The 15,920-nt window shown below is 49.1% G+C and overlaps 1 protein-coding gene across 9 annotated transcripts in view; it reads left to right on the top strand.

Moving 5' to 3' along the window:
• Positions 1 to 15,920, top strand: part of FAM168A (family with sequence similarity 168 member A) — a 207,247-nt gene that overhangs the window by 187,258 nt on the left and 4,069 nt on the right. For 7 of the 9 annotated variants that reach the window (XM_072850943.1, XM_072850944.1, XM_072850947.1 and 4 more), the window contains 2 exons: positions 6,531 to 6,656; positions 13,836 to 13,978. In XM_072850943.1, coding sequence (XP_072707044.1) covers positions 6,531 to 6,656; positions 13,836 to 13,978 — 269 coding nt within the window. The remainder of the gene's footprint in view (positions 1 to 6,530; positions 6,657 to 13,835; positions 13,979 to 15,920) is intronic. The other 2 variants (XM_072850951.1, XM_072850950.1) reach the window with 1 other exon arrangement.

Below are 15,920 nucleotides of genomic sequence, written 5' to 3'. Positions count from 1 at the left end.
AATCTTCTTTGTGCCAGCCAGCCTTTTGTTCACTCCCCCGACGCTCCCTTCTGAAGTGCAATCCTAATCTTTACTGACTTGCTTTCTCTAAAAAAAAAATGCTCTGATCATTTTTGTCCCCCCTCGCCAGATCTTTTTGTTACGCAGCTTAAGGCTCAAGCAAGAAAGCGTTCACAGCCGTCTTGACATTTACATTTCATTTCTCTGTTTATGATTCTTAAAAATGCTTTTGATAATTTCCTATTGTCCAGAAAGCTGACAGGTCATTTTGCATTGAGAACAAAAATCTTCCAGTGCGTAACACAACATAGCTAAGCACTAAATTAGTGAGGAAACGGTGAAGATTAAAATTGGTGCTCCTCAACCCAACTCCTCTTGTGCAGAAACCTCCATCCTCCCCATAAACAATCACGCAGCTCTTGAAATCAATGCCATTTTATATCACGGCAGGGTTTTTCCCCATTATTTGGAGATTTATCTTGTAGGAGGCATGCTTCAGAGCCCGCAGCTTGTTCGTGTGCAGCCAGGAGGAAAGATGCTTTCGTGGGCTCTGCTATGCTCAGACCAGCGGCTCAGGAGCCGGGGATGCACAAGCGCCGGTTAGTGGAGAAAAAAAGCCTGTGTGATGCTGTGAGTGAGGACAGCATCTATCAACATGATCTTTAGAGGCAGAGCAAAGGCGACAGAGGCAATCCTGGCTCGGACCTTTCTTAAATTTAGAGCCTTTTTCAAGCGACTTGCAACTGCCTGCCAGTTTTTATGGAATTATGTTTTTTAAGATCCCAATTCTGCTGCAGGCAGGATGCCACATTAATAACTCCGGAAAGCAGGCGCGGGCTCCACCGCTCAGGACCTCCCAGCATTGCACCTACTGTCAGTGGTCACTTCTCTATGGAAAACAGACTTAAAGGAGAAAAATTAAGAATTTTTGAGAGACAACTAATGCAAAAGAAGCTCCATAAAATATTCCGGCAGTGGGTACATGCAACAGAGAAGGCAGCGTCCTCAACTGTGTTAAATGGAATTGAGTTAAAGTAATACTGTGGTTCAGTGGCTGAGTTAAAACCAGTCGTCTGTATCGGTACAGAGAGCATTTACTCAAATTGAATCAGCTGCTGTCATACAGGAGGCTGGAAATAACCCCGCCGCAGAGAAGAACATGCTGCTGGGGTTCATGCCGTCCATCAAACACACTGGGAATCAGAGGGGATCAGCTTTCTTTTTAAAATCTTTGATTCTGAAACAGCAGACTAATTCTAAATGTATTTTTAAGGAATTTTAGATGTTGAGCCTTTAGCTACCTCGCTGCAGAAAGAGATGCTCTACGTTCCCAGCAGAATTGCTGCTCTCAAAAGCATCCCATCCACCGACAAGGTTTTTCTGTTTCAAACCTCCTGGGCCGGGAGGGGGTGGTACCTGCTGGCAGAAATCCTTCAGGATCACTAAAAAAAGCAATCACAAAACAAAGTTTCATCTGCTTGGATATCTGATTCTCCATATGTAGGTTAACCAGGCAAATGTACCCCTTAATACTACTTGGAAGAGAGGTTGGAAAGGGTGGGAAGAGCATCCTTTGCTTGCGACTTCTGAATTTGTGGGATGTAACTGAAAGCGAGCTGTCAGTCCTGAAGGAAACTGTTCTGTACAAGCTTGATCACCCTCCCTGGTCCTCCCTAAAGGTGTTCCTCAGATGAGCGCTCTCTGGTTAGGTGTCTCTTGCCCCAAACCTCATGAGCTTTGCTTGGCTTCCACGCAAAATCTTGGCAAGAGATCAACCACCGAGCGAAGATGAAGACTGCCCTCTGCTCCTGCCCTTGGTGTGGTTCACCCCAAGTGAAGAGAAGTGCATCGGTGGCGGTTAATTTTCAAAGTCTAGTTTTCAAATACCTGCTACTTAGGTGCCACCCGCTTTCATCCTTGATGTCCTCCAAACACTCATGCTACAGTCCCTGACACCATGCTGGAAGTCAGCGATGCTCATGCTCTTCTGCTGACCTCATGGTTCCCAAGACCCTGGGATCCACATGGAAAATTAAATGATTTAGTGCCCCAAACTTTGTAATTACCTCAATCAGAGAAGCATAAGGAGACATGGAGAGGAGCTTGGAGAAGTCTCCAGTCCCCTTGGCCCATGCAGGTCCAGCAGCAGTGAGGAAAGGAAGCTGGTAACTGGAACCAGTCTTGATTCCTCCCTCTCTCAGTGTCAGGTATCTGGTGAATATTTGCTAATGTTTGAGCACCAAAAGGATGATAAATTCTTCACCAGTTTATTTCAAACCAACCCTTCCCAAGGCATAGATAACTGCCGGCCACTGCATTGCTTGCACAGCTCAGCCAAAGGAGCCCTACGTCAAGCCAGGGAATGAATTTCTTTCCCTCCTGATTCATTGAAACAACACAAATTTCTGCCTTGTGTGATTTTCCTGTTGTGTTTTTCCATATTTGTTAGAGGGAGAGACACAAGGCAGGCTACAAGATCACTGCAAAACACTGGCATTGCAAACTCTGATGCTTGCAATAAGCCTGGTTATTTAGGACAATGTTATTAAAAAAAAATCCTTTCAAGTATGTAAAAATGAGCGCCTAAAATCATTCTACTGCAGAGACACGAGGCACAGCAATTTAAAAAAAAATAAAAAATAATGTATGTCTTCATTAAGCCCGGTGCATGTTCCCTCCCAGGCATTCTGTCTTCCTGAGATGGTTGTTTTGTTTTAACTTCCTTCATTAAAGCGTGCCTTTTTATTTTCCTGAAAGTAGGGCATACACTTTTCGCATGGAGGCTGGCTTCTGCTTTAACTGCATTTATTAATAATGCAGGGGAGAATAATGCTTTGCATCCATTACTTCAGTGCCCTTACAGAGCAGATAGATACTTCTAAAATCAGCCTTGGAAAGTAGGGGTCTCTGCGGGGATGTTGTGGGACAGGACAGAGGCTCCGATCCCCCATTCCTCGTTCTGGATCCTCCCCGGAGGAAACGTTGCTCTGCAGAGGGAAAGCGTAGGCATCGTCTTTCCCCACATAAGTGCTCTGAACCATCCTCTATAGGGGCTCATTGACTATTTAGGGACATCAATGGGTCCCCTAAGGTGGGTGTCTTGGGGTCTGGCGGGGTGAATATGCTGTAGAGCCTTGCAAGGCTTTCTAAGAACAAATGCTCCCACCGTTTTAAGGCACTCGGGCACACAGTAATGGGATTGCCTGGGGAATTAAGCTCATTGCAAACTGTACGAGGCTCAAGACCGTACCCATCACAAATAAGGTTGGCAGAGGAAGCAAGAAATATATATACCGTGTATACTGTTATCATCTGCTTTGTCCTTTCATTGCGATTCTCTACTCCAGTTAATCCACAGAATTTTCTTCAGGCACATATTTTTCTCTTTTCCACTTAAAATATGTCCTGAACATTACGACCTTGGCTAGAGGTCCTCGCAGGGAGACAGACCAGTCCCAGCGCTGCAGAGACCCACGCTCAGTTCACGTGGCTTGCCCAGTTCCCACCACTGGATTTGCCAGGGATCCAACAGATAACGAATAAAAGCTCTTTATTTTTCAATGAACAGTGTAGGCGAGAGGCTAAACCAAATCCAGAAGACACTGGTAGGAGATAGACCTGAAATGATACTAGATAGTCATGGCTGGATTGTAACCTCTGTGAACTGTAGCTCTTGCAAAGGACCAGGAGATATTGATGTTCCTAGAAGCCTCGGTTCACCTTTCATGTAGTTTTAAGTGATGGATTCTCCGAGGATCCATGATTTAATCTACAGAACATGCATAGCTATGGCAAGCTCCCAGCCATCTCAGACCCAAATTACTTTGATTTTTTGGTAGGTCTAATGTGGAGAGGAGAAACCGCAGAGGAAGGATTCATATAACATCTAAATAGATTGTCTCATCAGTCTTGGAGATTAAAACCTTTGTGAAATCCAGAGGCAAAAATTAATCTGATTTTGAATAAAAGCGTAAGTAAAAGAGTGTTTCTGTCTCAGCGCTGGGAGTTAGCTCTCCAGTGTGATGTTCAGGAGTGCAGCGTACCATAAAAAATAAAGCAAGGCAGTTTGGAAATCCTTAATAACTCGCAAACCTTTGGGAGGGGGCACAGGCTCGGAGCAGAACGTGATCAGTGCTCGAGTGGAGAAGAAATTGCACTCTGAATCTCTCACTTCCCACAAACCTCCTGGTTTTCTCTTGAAGAAGGTGAGGAAGGAGGAGCACGTTTCCACATCTCCAGCAGCGGAGCACCATCCAGCCAGATCTTGCACCCATAAACATCTCCGCACAGCTGATGATTGCCATGCCCTCCAGTAAAGCATTGCTGCTGGGTGTCCTCCATGCTCCTCTATTTCTGTCCCAGAGTAGGAGAGTGGTCTCATGAGTTTTTGGTGGACCAACGGACCTGCAGCAGTGCTTCTCCGCTCTCTCTGGGCAGTGGTGTCCAACCATTAGGACCTATGGCGTGGCTGGTGTGGGCTGTGGCACCAGCGCTGATTCCCCCTTGGCCTCCTCAATCACTCGTCCCCAATTCCAGCCCTGTGGCACTCCAGATTTACAGTTGCATCTTCAGAGATGGTTAATTAAGAGTCTGAGCAGTCATGGAGGCATTGGAGGGGTTTGAAACATCATTGCTCTTGCCTTTGGGCTGCAGAAAGCTTTACAAGCCCTGACCAAGTCATGAAGTCGCTTCTGTGGGGCTTGGCACCAAGGCCCTCGAGGGTAGGAACTTGCTTAGGAGAAGGAGTTATGAAGTGCAGCTTTAAAATATCTTCATGTGTGACTCCCTTGGGGCTGACGGGAGGATAAGGAACCCACCACCTCCTCCTGTGGGCTGTGGTGTCCCTCCCAAAGAGCTCCTCTTTCTGCCCCAGACGGCTTTGTCTGAGCTTGGCTGGTTCTGCTGTCAGCAACAGTTCCCTGCCTACAAAATCATGCCTCCGTTGTTTCTCTCTTGCTCAAAGGTCCTTTTTTTTCTCTCCAGAAGCCTCTTGATTTGGCAGATCTGACCCAAAATCCCTTTACCGCATCTCTGGGGAAATCCTACCTGTCCCTACTGCCACCCGTGTGGGGAGAAGGGGATAACGGGGACATACCCTGAACTCCAACCTTCTAGAGAGCTTGGGGAATTGAGTAATTTGGTGTAGAGAGAGTGTGTCAACAGTCTACCTTCTGCGTTCACAAAAAATACCTTTAAAGAAGCCATAAATCGGTGATTTTCTTTGATTCCAGCAGCTGCATCATTTTACCTCCTTTACCCTGCACAACTTCACAATGAGATCTAATCACAAAGCGCTTGCTGAGGATCGATCAACCCTCGCTTGGTTTTCTTTCCTTAGTAGCTGGGTGTGCGAAATACGTACTGCGGTACATGGAAAACCTGGAGCTTATTTCTTTTATAATGACGGCTAGAGCAGCTTGTTAAGCTGATGAGCAGCGAGCTGTAATAACTGGCTGAGGCTTTCACAAGATGTATGCACTCTGTTGGGCGGTGGTGGGACTTAACCCAAGGATGGTGGGGGCCACCATTGGAGCTTAGTCTGGAACAAAAAGTTAGGATAGATCCATAGATTCAAGGGGAAAAAAAAAAAAAAAGAAAAACAGAAAAAAGACCTGTTAAGCCTTTTCCCGGGGGCACCAACTTTGGGAAGGAGCCTGGTTGTAGGCTTGTGTTGGTGAGCTGCCTTCTCTGTAGATGTGCTCCAGAAAGCCTTTGGTGTAACGGCAGTCCTTCTTAGATAAGCATTGGCAATGTGTTTGGATATAGGATAAAGGTATAGCCAGCGCTGGTTCATCATACAGGGGTGCATTATGGCAGTTAGTAGAAGAACTTCTCCTCTTTCAGAAAATTTAGGACCCACAAAACGACTGAATTTTGTTGATCCTTTCTCAAATCCCACACGATTTGGCTCTTGAGATTCTTCTGGATTATCTTACTTGGCTTCATAAATACTTTTCCGCAAACTGGGATACAGGGCGACCTGCCCAAAGCCACTGCTTCTGCTGACTGTCCTTTCCAGAATTTCGAAGGACCACCCAACGCTGTGATGGGATGGTCACAGCAACCAGTACCTTATCCACTGGTGCTACCTGCCATGCAAGCATCTCAAAGGGTTTTACTGTGAATAAAATGCCTTGCACACCAGGCTCAACCTGTTTTCCAGCTGGGAAACACAAGGCCAAGAACAGCCATTACTGGTCCCTATGCACAGAGGTGACCAGGGGTATCTGGGGAGGGATGGTGGCTCTGCTGGCCACGTCCCCCAGGTGTAGATCTTCATGCAGGTCGCTTAGCTCAGGAAACCAGTCGTTTGGAGTAGGTGAGCGGTTTGCTGCAATGCACTGTGCAGACCATCCCTCCATGGGGAGCAGGTGGGGCGAGAGGAACCACAGTGTGAAATTCCGACAGAGTTGTCCTTGAAAGGTGGGGGGGGAAGGAAGAGAGCAGCAAAGTGGTTCAAATGTGGCATAAATGCGGGAAGTTGTATTTTGATTGCTCTGTGTGACACCTCTTCTCTGTCTCCACTCAAGCTACACTTCTGATGAAGCAAGCCTGGCCACAGACCTCCTCCTCCTGTGCCACGGAGGGCACCTTCCACCTCCCGGTGGACACCGGGACCGAGAACAGAACTTATCAGGCTTCTTCTGCAGCATTCAGTAAATAAACCTTTTCTTCTGGGGTTTTACTTGGTTGTTTTGTGCCCATTTGCCTCCCCGCTTGTGGGTTATTTGGGGATGGGGTTATCTGGGAGCAGCCTGCTTGCAACGGATGGGATCATTCATGTCCGTGCAGGTGCACGTGTGTCCATGTGTCCTTCCCTGGGCACCGAGCCCTGACACAGGTGAGGGTGCTGCAGGTCCTGGGGGTGCTCGCTGGCACCACGTAGCAGATCCATCACCTTCCGCCGCTGGAGCTGCCCAGTGGGAGCGTTGCGCTGCTGCTGCAATCCCTTCTGGGATGACATTTTGCAGAGCTCTTGCGTTTTTTTTTCTTCTGAAAACCGGGTAGCATCCCTGCTCCTTTCTGGTTGCATTTGTTAAAACCATGAAGGAGCATGAAAAGGAGAGCACTGACCCTCCTAGTGCTCCTTCGGAGGAGGAAGAGTCGAGTGGGGAAGGGTGAAGGCCTTTTTTAGCTGAGTGTTTGGTCCCCATGAGCAACGTGAGGTTGTTTGCAGGTGTCTGTCTGCAGTGGTGATGCTCCGTAGTTGAGCATGCACAGAAAAAACAAAGAGAGGTTATTTCCTATTCCCTTAAAAGTGAGAGAATTCCAAAATAAAGCATGATTTTCAAGGAACGCGGGTGAAATTCCCACCTTTTAACTCAAACTGGCTGAGCAGAGGCAGGGGGAGGAGATGCTGCTTATTGACTGCAGCCAAACAGGCTTTTCCAGGTGGAGCTTTGTAATCTCATCCTTTATGAGGCCAAATAGTGCCTCCAGAAGGGGTGATAAGCTCCCTGATAAGGCCCCCGGTGCTTCCCCTGGTATGTGGGGTGTCCTCTGGCCCTTGCCTGACTGCTCCTGCCTGCTCTTGCCCTCACGTTGCCTGCTAAAGCTGGTGCACGGCTAGTGTGGGGCGTGCTGCAGGCGTGAGGTGGGACGACTCCCAGGTTCAAAATGCAAAATTAACCACTGGTGCTTCCAAATACCCCTGGGACCCAGGGAAACTCCCAGTCGTATTTGGAGAAAAAAATATAAGGTGTCTTAAAATGACTGTCCACGGGTCGTCTTGTTTGCAAGGCTGGGACCACTGCGCCCATGCACACACGTGGGTCGAAGTGTTCCTCACCGGCTGTCTGCTCCAGGCTCCCTTTTTATTGCTAAATTGAATCATTCACAGAATGAGATGAAGGGAAGAAATACTGTTTCTTTTTTTATGGAAGGAATTATGAAAAATAAACCTATTAAAAGCCTTTGGGAGACTTTCTCTTTGGAAAAGGATGTCCCTTCCATTCTTTGGGGTAGGGGCTCTACGTCTGACACGGTGCGTGGGCTTTGTGTCACACCTAATTTCACGCCAGATCAGATTTGACCGAGTTTTAAGTGTCTGGAAAATCTCAGCATGTAATTAGTAGAAACCTAGATATTATTCGGCAAAATTCCCTTGGAGTTCAACCCATGCCCGGGTGTGATTTCTCCTTCCCGTTGCACCTCCGGGCTGCTGTGGGTGAGATTCCTCCCTCGAAATCACAGAGGTCAAGAGCAGGTGCGGGGGTAGGAAAGGGTCTGGGGGCAAAATTTGGCTGAGGCCACCCAGTGTGGGTGATAAAGGACTTTAATAGTGTGGTCACTGGCCAGACCCATGCAGGTTGGCCTTGCTTCCGGAGAACTGGCTTGGGCACATTTAATTTGGAAATTCAAGTTAATAGATAGAGCCTTGAGGTTTGATTTGCAGCGATGCTTCAGGCTTATAGCTGCGGTTGGCTTCTCCAGAGCTCTGCTGGGAAATGCCATCTCAAGCGCAGGCTCTGAAAAATCAGAAGCATTTCAGGTTGGGCATCCCAAACTGGCTCTGTCCTTCGGCTCGATCTCACCTAGCCCAGGATTTGTTCTTGGGAGAGCAGCCTTCCCTAGGCATCTCGTGGCAGGAGAGGGGTGAGAGCTTACACATGAGCATCAGCAAGGTGTCAGATCTGGATGGAGGCGAGCCAAGGAGAAGCCTGGGAGATGAGTCCTCCTGTTCCCAGGGTGAAGACTGCCCACCAGTACGGACTGGAGCCGCATGCTGAACAGGGATAAATATGAATAAATATGCAATAGCTGCTCAGTACCTCCCCAGATCTGGACCAGTAAGGCAGAAAAGGTGCTGAGGGCTCCACTGGGCTGTGAACCTGCAGTGAAAGACCATGGCAAGACATGCATGAACTTAAAGGTTGGCTAAGGGCTGCCCAGGTGCCTTTGTCCTGGCTTTGCCTACAGTGTGGTGCCTTTTTGTCCTTTAATGATGGGTTTTCAAAGCTTGGTTTTGCCTGAGGTATTTCGTTTTGTTGCTTAGATGCTCCAGCTGAGATCGGGGGTGGGGGGGTCATAGACACAAAGCTTTGCCCACGGTAGTGAGCAAGGTTATAGATTTTATGGTCATTTCTGCCCCAGAGCCTCCTGTTTGCTTTCGTCTGGCTGGTGAGGATAGTGGTGGCAGTGACAGTGTGCCAAGGACTTCAGCAGAGGCAATGCAAGCCTGCCAGGCAGCTGCCCGTGCTGGTGTCCACACCATGGCATCATCCCCTGTGATGTCCCCATGCTCACCACTCCAAAGCTGGGCCTCCAGCCCCCTGGGTGCAGGGAAGACAGACGGACAGGAAAGCCAGGAAAAAGGCTGGAGGAGGACGAGCCAAACTGGAGGGTGGTGGCAGAAGCAGGACCAGACACCCGGAACCAGCCAGACTCAACTGGGCCATGCAACCGTGTAGGACCTCCCGGAGCTGCTCACGGCTGCTTACTCCTGGCCACAATCTGCCGCAGGGTGAGCCCCCAGTTCTGCCCTGTGTCTCTGGGTGGGAGTGCACTGAGTGTAGCCTCCGTAGACACAGCTTGAATTTACTGAAAAAATGCAAGCCTGGTTTTATAGAATCACAGGATCATGGAAGCACAGAATGGTTTGGGTTGGAAGGGACCTTCAAAGACCATCTAGTCCAACCCCCCTGCCCTGGGCAGGGACATCTTCCACTAGATCAGGTTGCTCAGAGCCCCGTCCAACCTGGCCTTGAACACTTCCAAAGATGGGGCATCCACAGCTTCTCTGGGCATCCTGCTCCAGTGCCTCACCACCCTCATCGTAAAGAATTTCCTCCTTATGTCCAATCTAAACCTACCCTCCTTCAGTTTAAAGCTGTTGCCCTTTGTCCTGTCACTGCAGGTCTTGGTGAAAAGCCTCTCTGCATCTTTCTTAGAGCCACCTTTATATATTGAAAGGCCACAATAAGGTCTCCCTGGAGTCTTCTCTTCTCCAGGCTGAACAACCCCAACTCTCTCAGCCTGTCCTCATAGCAGAGGTGTTCCATCCCTCTGACCATTTTCATGGCCTCCTCTGGACCCGCTCCCACAGCTCCATGTCCTTCCTGTGCTGAGGACCCCAGAGCTGGACGCAGCACTGCAGGGGGGTCTCACCAGAGCGGAGCAGAGGGGCAGAATCCCCTCCCTCGCCCTGCTGGCCACGCTGCTCTGGATGCAGCCCAGGATACGGTTGGCTTTCTGGGCTGCGAGCGCACATTGCCAGCTCATGTCCAGCTTTTCATCCACCAGTATTCCCAAGTCCTTCTTGGCAAGGCTGCTCTCAATCCTTTCATCCGCCAGCCTGTATGGATTGCCCTGACCCATGTGCAGGGCCTTGCACTTGGCCTTGTTGAACTTCATGAGGTTCACCTGGGCCCACTCCTCAAGCCTGTCCAGGTCCCTCTGGATGGCATCCCTTCCCACTAGTGTATCAACTGCACCACTCAGCTTGGTGTCATCTGCAAACCTGCTGAGGATGCGCTCCATCCCACCATCTACGTCATTGATGACGATATTAAAAAATATTGGTCCCAGTACCAACCCTTGAGGGACACCACTCGTTACTGGTTTCCACTTGGACATTGAGCTGTTGACTGTAATTCTGGACGTGGCCATCCAGCCAATTCCTTATCCATCTAAGGAATCATGCTTGTAGTGAACCCTTCATGTGGAAACAAGAGGGGATGGCGATACAAAATTCATTACAGAGCTTTTTTTTCCCTCCACCAGCCTTTGTGCTATTATAGAAAAATGTATCTGTGCAGTTCAGGACACTTCTGTGTTGCAGGATCGATAAGGTTGAGATTTCTAGAATGGCACAAGGGACTTAATCAGCAATTTTAATAGAAGCTGGAGCTTAAAGGCTTGCTGTTGCTTTTAAAATCCCAGCCCGCTGCTGAACCATGAAGTGGCAGAAACACAGGCCATGCCAACCTCCTAATCCTAATAAAGTGTTAGATAGTCATAATTAGGCTTTAAAATTAGCTGTCAGACATGCTTTTCTGAGAGGAGCCTCCATCATCCTGTGTCATTAAAACTTGATTACGCGTCGGTTTTACCCGCAAATTGTGCTGTTTTTTCCCAGTTTATAAACATAGAAGATTACATCTGCCTGGACTATTATGTTTAATACCTTTTTTAATATTGTTGCTAAATTGTCTTTGATTCAGCAATTGGGAAACCACACTGTTAGCATTCAAGGTGGTGAAACTACACAGCCTTGAGCTGGTCCATATCTCCAGACGCCCATCAGAAATGAAGTGTGATGCTGAGAACTGGCAGCCTCCAAGGTCTTTGTTTGAAAAAATGAGTTCAGAATAGAAAAAAATCCATAAGATTGAAAAACAGGAGGTTGGTTGGTCTGTAGGTGACGTTGTTGGGTTCCTGGAGGACCTCATGATGGAGGAGTCTCCACTTCTGCTTTGAAGACGGTCAATACAGCAGTTTTGAACCTGCATTTCCTCTCGCTGCTTCCATCTCATTTAAAGATAGTTGCTCTTCTGCTAACGCGAGTCAGAAAAAGGGTCACAGCTATTCCGCTGTTTAATTAACACATTTTTTCCAATCTGCAGTAATCAGGAGGCGGTGAGATGCTGTTTGGGAATTCCTAGAAAGCTCCTTGTTATCTTCACACTGTTTCAGTGCTAGGCGGAAAATATGGGATATTAGCAGACTTGAAATCTTAGCCTTCATTAGTTGCTGCCCTGAACATTGGTTGAGTAAATTAATTCATTATATTGGAGTGTTTAGACGTCTTATTGCTGGGCTGAGCCTCGACGTCTCCTCTCCATCCTACACAGTCTTCGGGGCCCGTTTGCTCTAAGGATGATTTATCCCAGCCCTCCTGCAAGAGCTGGCTCCCGTTTCTCACCAGCCATCCCAGCCCATGTGCTTTTCCTTGCTCGTGCAAGCAGATTTTTTACCATTTCCATTTTTTTTTAACCATTCATCAAGCTGTGACCTACACCTTGATGCCTTCACGGCACACTTGATGCAACGCGGGGCGTCCCATGGCAGCAGCTCAGCTTTTGGTCTACCCCAAAAAAAACCCCTTAAAGCACAAATTGAAGAATTCTTGAGGATTTTTGCCCAATTGAGCACTTAAGTAATAATGTTTCAGGGGCAGCTTCACGGTGCTATCCTTGGAGCAGGGACATCCCATCCTTGGGGCAGGTCGCACCACCTTTAGATGCTGTACTTGCCCTGAGGTCTTATGGTACTTCGCTGCCAGGTAACGAGGATTGGATTACGGCAGTGTTATCATGGACCTGCTTAAAGCCACCCCTTTCTTTTTGGAGAGCAAAATTGGTGGAGGGTATGGGGGTCGACCCCATATTCATCACAAGTCAACAGATAGGAAGGTACCTTGAAAGGAAGCAGAAGAAGAGTGGAGATCCTTACGGGATGTCCTCACTCCAGGGAAAGCCTTTAAAAAAAAGACAAATATGATCAGACTTGCATTAGAGGATCTCGAGCTGGTACCGCTGGGTCTTCCTGGAAGGAAAATGTAATTTTATAAGCACCAGACAGCTCAGAACTTAATGCAAATAGCAGCAAAACCCAAAGTGACACCCACAGCCAGCAGGTCAGCTGATATCACATAATGCTTTAGGTTATTTTTTTGTTAGGTTAGGTTTATTTTTTGGGACAAATTTCCGTGTTTTGGAAAGGAGCCTTCATTTTAGTTTGTTCCCCATGCGCTCAGCATCTCTTAAATGCTGCAAGATAAGTTAAGGTTTCTGTAGACTTTCGATAAAGTGTAAATCTGGTACTCGGATGCTCCAGCTAAACAGCCTGATGGGATGATGGGGAAGACCGGGCGATGCTGAAGTCCATTTTCTTTTCCTTACATCCGAACAGAAGAAAGACAAAAATTGCAATCTGCCATATCAGGATCACAAATATTGCAAGGGACGTTTCCCCGGCTGCCCGTGCCTGCCTAACCGCTGCCCTCCCAAGCCCCCGCTGCTCCTCCCGGCTTGCCAACAGCCTGCCCTGCCTGTTTACCGAGCGGAGCAAATGGCTTTTCTTAATGGCAATAAAGCAGATTTGCTGCTTTTGTCGCTAATGCAAATAGCCTGCGGGGAGCAGGACAGGTATAAAGGTGCTTGAGCATCACTTGGGGTTGCCTCTCCCACCTGCAAGGTGAGCTGATGGTCACAGCCCTCCTTTGCAGGAGAGGAAACCGCTCGGCACTATCCACCTTGATGAAATACTTAAAGGCATCCATCATTTTCACCTTAATATTAAGGTTTGGCCCATCGGTGTTGCTGCTTTTCCGGTCATTGCTTGGGGACGTAGGCAGGGGACAGCAATACTGTGCCATGAAATTAGATCCTCCAGCAATTAAATTCTGGTTTTGCCCATCACGCCCCGAGCAAAAAAGGTGAAAGGACAAAAGTCTGGGGAGGAGAGAAGGAAAAACATTATTCTGATCAAGTAGATGTATAGAGACGGGTAAGTAGGTGTGGGGATACTGCTGTCTTAGGTGATTTACGTGCTGGTTGAGTCCCATCAAGTCATGCCTTGACCATTGGGAATATTCATCAGCTCTAGGGCCTGGTGTAGGCAGCGTGGGAAGAGCCGGGCTGGGTGGAGGACGCAGCCCCAGCTGCTGTGATCTATTAGCCAGGGGCCGGGTGCTGGGCTTGGAGCTCTCGGCTTGGTGGGTTTCATGGGACATCAGTAGATGCTGGCACATCTCGGTACGTCTCCTCCATGCTGAGCGATGCTCAGCGAGCTGGTGCATCACGAACGGCGGCTCGGGTTGCTCACGTGCCGGGTGGAGCGGGTCTGCAGCTGTAAATCCTCATCCTAACTTGGACTACTCTTGTCTTTGCCAGGGTACACTGCGGGGACTCCCTACAAGGTCCCACCGACCCAGAGTAACAACGCACCTCCTCCCTACTCGCCGTCTCCGAATCCGTACCAAACCGCTATGTACCCCATCAGAAGTGCCTATCCACAGCAGAACCTGTACACCCAGGTAGGTGCCTCGCCAGCCACCGCGGCAGCTCACCGCCTCACTCGACGGCGTGCAAATACAGCCCGAGGTTCCTGCAGAGCTTTGCCCTTGGCTGTCAGGGCTGAGCACCCATGTCCTGGTTGGATCGAGGTGCTCGTGGTGGGGCTTGGTGGGTCTCTGGGATGCTGGGGTCTCTCTCCTGCCTCCTCCGTTGGATCCTCTGGATGAGACATGGTCTTGCGTGGTTGTCGGTGTGCAGCGGAGTCAACACGGTGGCATCCCTGTGGCTCGGCCAGCTTGGGAATCGGGTCTCTTCCCCCAAAAATCACATGCCTGACTGCCAGGGCTTGCTGGCTCCAGGATGGTCCCTGCACCCACCTCTCCCCACCTTCCCCAGCTCTCAACGCTGCTCTTCCCCAGGGCCACAGATGAGTCTGGGTCACCACAAGGTCCACTTGCTGGTGGCCACTGGCATCTCACTCGACTTGCATCGCCCTCCTGCCACCTCCCATGGAAAAGCCCCTGTGTCACCTTCACCAGCACAAGCTACTTCAGGCATGACCTAGATTAGTGTCCTCATGGAGGAGCTCCTCCCTGAGCACCTGGATGGGTTTCCAGTACCATCTTCTCTGCTCCTGCATTGCCACCACCTCCAGCTATGTGCTGGGGCCAGGATCCTCCACAGGGATGCCATTTAGGGCAGATGTCCTCTGAAAATCACCTTGGTGGCCCTTCCCACTGAAGATCATGAGCTCCTTGGAGCAATCTGGCCCTACAGCTTCCCTAGTTTTCCCCCTCCTCTTTAATGTCAAATAACCAACTTCTCCAGCAGCTACAACCTCATGGAGTGGTTTCTCCATGCCCTGCTGAGACCAGAGAATCTCCTCTTGCCGATTTTGTCTGCTGTCACCTCTCCTTCCGTTAACTGAGCGTTGCATAAACCACTGGGGACCAAACCCATCCCTGCCTGCTGGTTCTTCTCCAATCCCGGCCTCAGCGGGAGGTTGGCATCCGCTAGCAGTGCCCGCCAGCAAGCCTGAGATGGAGCAGGGCTTGGAGATGCTGTTTCCTCATCTCTGCTTCCCAGGGACTGGCAAAGAAGAGTTTTGACAGCCTGGAAGGGAATGATGGCGAGAAGGAGATGCTTTGGTAGATCCTTTCAGCACGTTGTGCTTGCAGTGCTCACCACCTGGGATGTTCCTTCTCTGCAGCTGATTTCTCAGTCACCTTTTCTTCATGGGCCTAATTTATCTTAGCACATCCTTCTCGTTCCCCAAGGAAATGCCTTTCAGGCATTTGCAAATGCATGTGCAAATTTGCATTTGCATCAATTGCAAATCTGCAATTTGTCCTATCAACCTTTGTAGGTCCTGAAAGAAAGAAGTAATGTAATAGTTCACCTGCATCTCCTTCTCCCCTTAATCCATACCTTCAGAGGTTCTCTAATGGCTTTCACTAACGCATGATAAAATCTCCCTTCGTTGTTTTAAACCTGGTGGTGTCTCTGCCTGTCCTGGGGATGGCAGTCCCTTGTGCCATGCACGTTTCATGCCCTTCATTATTTTGGATGTGGAGCTTTTTCTGTTGGCTCCTTTCTTTTATTCCCACCCATCCTTCCCGCCTTGTTTCAAAACCCCCAGGTCTCAGCAGCCTGGATTTTGGACCCCCTCTGTCTCCCGTTGGAAACCCAAGAAGACGACACACTTCCTGGACCCAGGCAAGCACCTTGGGATCAGCCAAGAGCCATGGCTTCTCCTTTTCTTCCATCTCTTCTTCATTTTCTACTCCAGCAGCCAAAGTCTTTGGGGTCCAGGCCCCCTTTCATCCCACCAAACGGAGGCAGAACAGTTTGTCCCTGATGAGCTGATTCTCCGACCCGTCATGCTGATTCCCCTCCCAGTCCTGTTGCCTTCATCCACGCTGGGGACCATCCCACATGTCCACAGGTTCAGCTTCATCCTTG

This window comes from Ciconia boyciana, chromosome 1 (assembly GCF_034638445.1).
Source record: "Ciconia boyciana chromosome 1, ASM3463844v1, whole genome shotgun sequence".
NCBI lineage: Eukaryota > Metazoa > Chordata > Aves > Ciconiiformes > Ciconiidae > Ciconia > Ciconia boyciana.
Note: the sequence above shows the minus strand (reverse complement) of the source record. Positions and strands in the feature narration are given on the sequence as shown.